Genomic DNA, 6153 nt, shown 5'->3' with positions numbered 1-6153 from the left:
AGTGCTCCACATGCGTCATTTTGGCACATTACACGAACCCAATGGGACATCGGGTTTGTGTAATGCATTAACTTTTAGCTAATTGAGGCATCAAATATTATTTAATCTCTATTATAATAAGTAAAATATAGAAATAAATTATATTATAATACGTTTTATTTAATAATACTATATTATTATGAGATATAAATAAAAATTACTATATTATATTTATATAATAGTAATTAATATAATGTAATTATTGAATATAATTAATAATAAAATAATAAATTTAAGTAATACTAATTAATATTAATACAATAGAGTAGAACGTAAAAATATTATTATAATACAGTGTTAATATAATACAGTATATGAAATGCCTTTATATACTTTTATAATACAATAGGGAAATATCCACCGTCCACCCGTTTTTTTTAACTTTTTTAAAAATACACAATTCTTTATTTTTTTGCTGGAATCCACCTAAAGTTACATTTTGTTTCACTTTTCTACTTCCATTTGGAATCCGTTAAGAAAACTAACGGAAACCTAAAAAAATGACCATTTTACCCCCCAAAACGAAAATTTCAATTTTACCCTAAAAATTACCAAAAATAATCAGATTAAATCTAATTATTTTCCCCATCAGTTAATAAAGAAATTAATTCCACAACCATCAAATGCATGTTTTTTTTTAAATATGTATGTAATTAGAATGCTAATTTATAATAGTAGTATTAAAAATAGTCCAATCTCACAAACCATCAATTGAATTTAAGATAAATATAATTTTATTATTCATTGAATTATAATCTCTAGTAGTTAAGATTTTTTTGTACTTCATTAACGTACCAATAATGATATTCATTATTAAATCTAATTATTTTTGGCATTTTTAGAGTGAAATTGAAATTTTCATTTGGGGGTAAAATGGTTATTTTTTAAAATTTCCGTTAGTTTCCTTAATGGATTCCAAACGGAAGTGGAGAAGTTAAACAAAATGTAACTTTAAGTGGATTCCAGCCCAAAAAAAAAAAAAGAATTGTGTATTTTTGAAAAAGTTGAAAAAAACGGGTGGACGGTGGATATTTTTCCAATACAAGATAATATAATACATTATATGAAATGCGCCTTGAGTGACCTTATCAAGGTGGGTAAACATTTAGGTAATTTTTAAGGATCTCCACTAAGGTTTGGTGCATTGACAGTCTGATAGAAAGTATTTATGTAATTGTAGAGACCTCCCCTGACATTAATACACGTTTTTGTCTATTGTTAGTATATGAGGGTAAATTAGTAATTTCATAAATAAAAAAATCAAAGAACCAAAATGTTATTTTCTCCCTAATTATGAAATCCACAGCTATTTTCAAGATTGAAAAGCTCTGTAGAAGCTTTTGTAAGTTGTAACTATAGAATCTCTTCTACCTTCAAGTAATTTTAAGCTGAGTATGAACATGATAAACTGTAATGGTGGCACAAGTGTGCCGTGAAGTGAATTTCACTAATGGCTAAAGTTTAAGACGACTAGAATTGGAACCCAAAAAAGGTTAGTTTCGCAAAAAGGCCTTGCATGTTAGACTCGCTATTTTTTTTGAATTGATATGATGATTAAGAATGAAAAGATATGTTGAAGAAGTTGATGGATAAGTTATGTTGAATGAAAAAAGGAAATTTTTTTTTTTTTTTTTGCTGTTTTAGTTGATTTCTTACTTAAATGCGTTGAAATCTTCGATTTATTTACTTATTATTTTATATTCAAAAGGTAGGCTCACTTGGTGTTCTGGTCTAGGGATGATATTGTCGTCAAATTGGCATGGCAGGTACCATTACCCAATTGGTCCAGACTTTTGTTGTGGCAGTAGCATTCGTTGTTATGCTTTGGTCTACCTTCTTCATATGGCTAGTGGTGTGAAACTTGGATTATGAAAGGAACTCTTTTCTTTTTTTTCTTTGGCTTCAATTTAAATCACTAAGAAATATTATTCTAATTCCAACATCTGAATATTATAAATTCCTAACTTTACAATTGCATTCATAATGAATGAACCATTGTTCATTTACTGTTATTGAATTTGAAGCTACCACTGCCAAAAAGTAAAGCAAGCATCATGATTCATAAATCACTTGTTATCTTTCTGTTGTATTTAAAAACAACAATATCTGATAATATTCTAACAGCTATATGGAGGGAGTATCTAAGCCATGTCAGCTCCATATTTTCCCCATTTGTTCTTATATTTCATTAGCAGAGGTTTGTGGATTTGATTCTACTGTGTTAGTTGTGTATTTTGAATGCATTGAAGAGTGACTTATGGTTTGTTTATTGTCTTATTGAAGCAGCTTACTAAGTATTGAGCTTTTGAGATGTGTTGAATGATGAAGGAAGAAATTGTGAGATGAAAGTTAAAGAAGCAGTGGCTGTAATGGTGATTTTAGCTTGACAATGGTTGCATTTACAGCCACTGTTGTTGTAAATATTCAATACATTGATAACTTTGTTGATTTTCTTAATTTATATTTTTCTCCTTTTTTATATTATGTAATGTCAATGATTTGTTTTCAATGGTTATTTTAGACTTTTTAGTGCTCTAGTGTGATGTTTAATGCCAAACTATAGTTACTATCATTATAGAAACTGTAACTATTAGGGCATTTTTGCGGCCAAGGGCATTTTTGGCTTTTCGTCAGTCCAGTAATAGTCAAGTTAATTGGGTACTAATATCGGGGGAGGTCTCTATAATTACGTGAATACTTTTTATCAAACTGTCAATACACTAAACCTCAGGGGAGGTCCCTAAAAATTACTTATAAACAATTTGGAGAACGGAGAACAAATGTTGCGATCTTAACCGGAATAACCGGATACTTTACAAGATGAAACTATGGTGCAACGGTTGCAGCATACCATTCAATTTTCTCATTTTCAATTAATTACATCCCAATACCTATATTTTATAAAAAAAATTGAATAGACACTAGAAGTTACAAATTTTTATATATGAGTCCTCTTTTGGGATAAAATGGATTTTTAAAAAAAATTAACTGTTACTATTATTAATATTTATTAATATCATTATTATTATATTAATATTATTGTTATTATCATTAAAATTTATTATTTTAATTATTGTCATGTATTTCATTACTACCATAAATGTCATCATTATTAATAATATTATTTTTATCATTAAAATTCATTAATTTATTAATTTAATTATTATGTATTATTATTACTGTCATTAATTATTATTATTATGAAATTAATTAATTTTATTATGTTAATTGTTACAATTACTTTAATTAAGTTATTATTATTATTTATTATTTTTATTACTATTATTAAAGTATATTAACTTTATTATTTTAATTATTATTTTATTAATAGTAATATTATTAAAATTTATTAAATTTATTATTTTAATTATTATATTATTATTAATGTTGTCAACATCATCATCAGCATTATTAAACTTTATAGATTTTTTAGTTTTAAGTAATACTATTGTCATTATTATTATTTTGCCTTAAGTAAATATTTAAAAACTTTTAATTTTTATAATTTTGTAATAAAAATTAGGAATTTAAGTATTAATAACTAATTAAACATATCTCAGCCGTTGAACACTTTAACCATTAAATTTATTGGCTAAACCAGAAAAGGCAAAAGTTTGGGTAGCGTGCAACTGTTGCACAGTAAACGGATCCTACTTTACAATCATTATCGCACACACAAAACGATTGCATTGGCTGCATGTCATGTCAAAATGAAGTATGCTTACACCAGATCCATAGTGGGCAGACCCATTCAAAATTGTTTTGGCCTCAATTGGCGTCGATTGGATAAAGGAATAGAGACATTTCAGTCGAACATAAAGAGTGTCAAAGTTTCAAAGTACAATAAAAAATACAAAAAAAATAATTTCAATGTAATGTGCGCCAGAAAAGCAAATCTTTCATTTACTCGGTCTCACGCTTTCTCACTCAAACCCAATATTAAAACCGAACCAACCATAAAAACTTTTGTATTATTTGTATATTCCATTGCTTTTCTTTATTAAATAATATAAAATTATGAAACCACATGTTCAATTCAATCCTCCCCAGCTCCATGTCCACGTGTGTTCTCTTTCCTTTTAAATATACATACACGCGCACACATGCATGTATATACATATATATATATATATATATAAAATCTCCGACTCTTCAAAGTCCAACCCACCTATCCTAACTAGAGAAGAATCAAAAGAAATCAAAACCAAAAGAGAAATCCAGAAAATAGTAAAATACAAAGCTGAGGATGAAGCTTTTAAAACTTAAGATGCATCCATGGTGGTTTCATTTTCTCGGAAACCATATTGCCTGCCTGCAACTTCAGCAGAGTCATCCTCATGAGGCAGCTACGGCTGATAAGCCTCGAAGAGTCGGAACAATCAAGATTGTAAACTCAGATGGGCATGTCAAGATATACGAGAGACCAATTCATGTCTCAGAGTTGATGATGGAGTTTCCAAAGCATTTGGTATGCCGTTCTGATTCATTTTACATAGGCCAGAAAATCCCAACCCTTTCTGAAAATGAAAAGCTCCAGCTCGGACAAAACTACTTTCTTCTACCTAACCAATTTTTCCAAACAGTGTTTTCGTTTGTGACCATCGCCTCTTTAGCCTCAAGAAACGCGTTTTTTAAGAAGGCGGCCTCTTGCCGCCAGCCTTTCGATATCCACAAAAGCGCATCTGGGTGTCCCAGAATACGCGTTTCAGACGAGTTTATATCCCAACTAATAGAGCAAGGAAGCTGCAGCAACAAATTAAGAGGTGATGACGATGCTACTAGTTTAACAAAAGTATGCAACACGGCGCAGTTACATAAGGATTACACCCAGCTCGTTGGCCTACGGAGGTGGAAACCAAAGCTGGAGACCATTAGAGAGAAAGAGAAAAACAAGAAGAGATTTTCTTCATTTGTGATGAAGAGAAGGAATAAATTATGCCATCAGAAGAATCAGAAATCAACAACACCGGATCATTTCGTTTGTGTAACTTCTACCAAATCTTCATCAAAATCGTCCAAGATCAAGATTAAATCATCAAGAAAATGGTCGATTGGTTGAATTGATAGTTCTTAATTTGGCCTAGCTCATTCGCTTTGTAAAATTGTTTATAGATCGATGTATACAAATCAAATCAATTCAGATACACTAAATCAAATTTTGATCTCAAATCTTTTCTTTCTCTAGCTAGCTATACTTGTTTGAGTAAACTTTAATTTAATTGAGTTATTATCGATTAGAACGAATAATATTATATTACTCATTTCCTAATTTCTTAGTTTTGCCCTGCGTGGAATCCTTGATCTCCAAAATAGAATATGACCAAAGATTGCGGCAGCTAACCGGTCGTACTATTTGCAGCTGCCATTCGGTTGTTGTGCTGGAATGAATTGGAAAGAATTTATCGGATTTTTTCAGATTATATATATTACTGTTCTATCTTTTGTTTGGGTAATATATAATTAATTCGATGGATTATAAATTTAATTTTATAATTATAATACTAATATAAAAAGCAAAATAGCAATTATATTAAGCTCGAATAACAATTAATTAAATATTTAAATTTAAGCAAATTAATTAAATAGTTAGATAATAGGTAATTTTAATTATTAAATATTTAAATTCTTTTATTTATAATATTATACATCTTTTACCCTATTAAAAAATTTATTTATTATTGAATAAAACATAATATCAAAATTAAGATTTTTTCATTTATAGAAATATTTTTACTTATTATTTGCATTATATAATATTCAAATTATAACTACATTACAATTAAGACATTTATTTCTAAATTAAGTACTTATAAAAAAATATTTTATTTTTCATTATGTAATTAAATAGTTTCAATTTTCTTGCTGAGTTTTTTCTATTGTGAATCGTTCATTTAAAATTTTTAATTTTACCAATTAAATAATTTAATCTATGATTAATTATAATTTACTAGTTAAATAATTATAATTTACTTACTTAAACTTACCTGATCCAGTGTGAATGGAATGAGTTAAAGCCTTATTTGGGTGCTAATAGTGAGTAGCAGGTAAGATCCACTACAGTTAATCCCTCATTTTTCATTTTTCATTTTTCAACATAAAGATTGGATTAAAAAC

General features: G+C 28.2%; 1 protein-coding gene across 1 annotated transcript; it reads left to right on the top strand.

Moving 5' to 3' along the window:
• Nucleotides 1-4208: 4208 nt before the first annotated feature.
• Nucleotides 4209-5190, top strand: LOC18034013. The gene has a single exon (XM_006423781.2). The coding sequence runs from the start codon at nucleotides 4286-4288 to the stop codon at nucleotides 5096-5098; it is 813 nt and encodes a 270-aa protein (XP_006423844.2). The 5' UTR covers nucleotides 4209-4285; the 3' UTR covers nucleotides 5099-5190.
• The last annotated feature ends 963 nt before the right edge of the window (nucleotides 5191-6153 follow it).

Source organism: Citrus clementina, unplaced genomic scaffold (assembly GCF_000493195.1).
Source record: "Citrus clementina cultivar Clemenules unplaced genomic scaffold, Citrus_clementina_v1.0 scaffold_8, whole genome shotgun sequence".
NCBI lineage: Eukaryota > Viridiplantae > Streptophyta > Magnoliopsida > Sapindales > Rutaceae > Citrus > Citrus x clementina.
The sequence above is the reverse complement of the archived record's forward strand: the minus strand, read 5'-3'. Positions and strand labels throughout refer to the sequence as shown.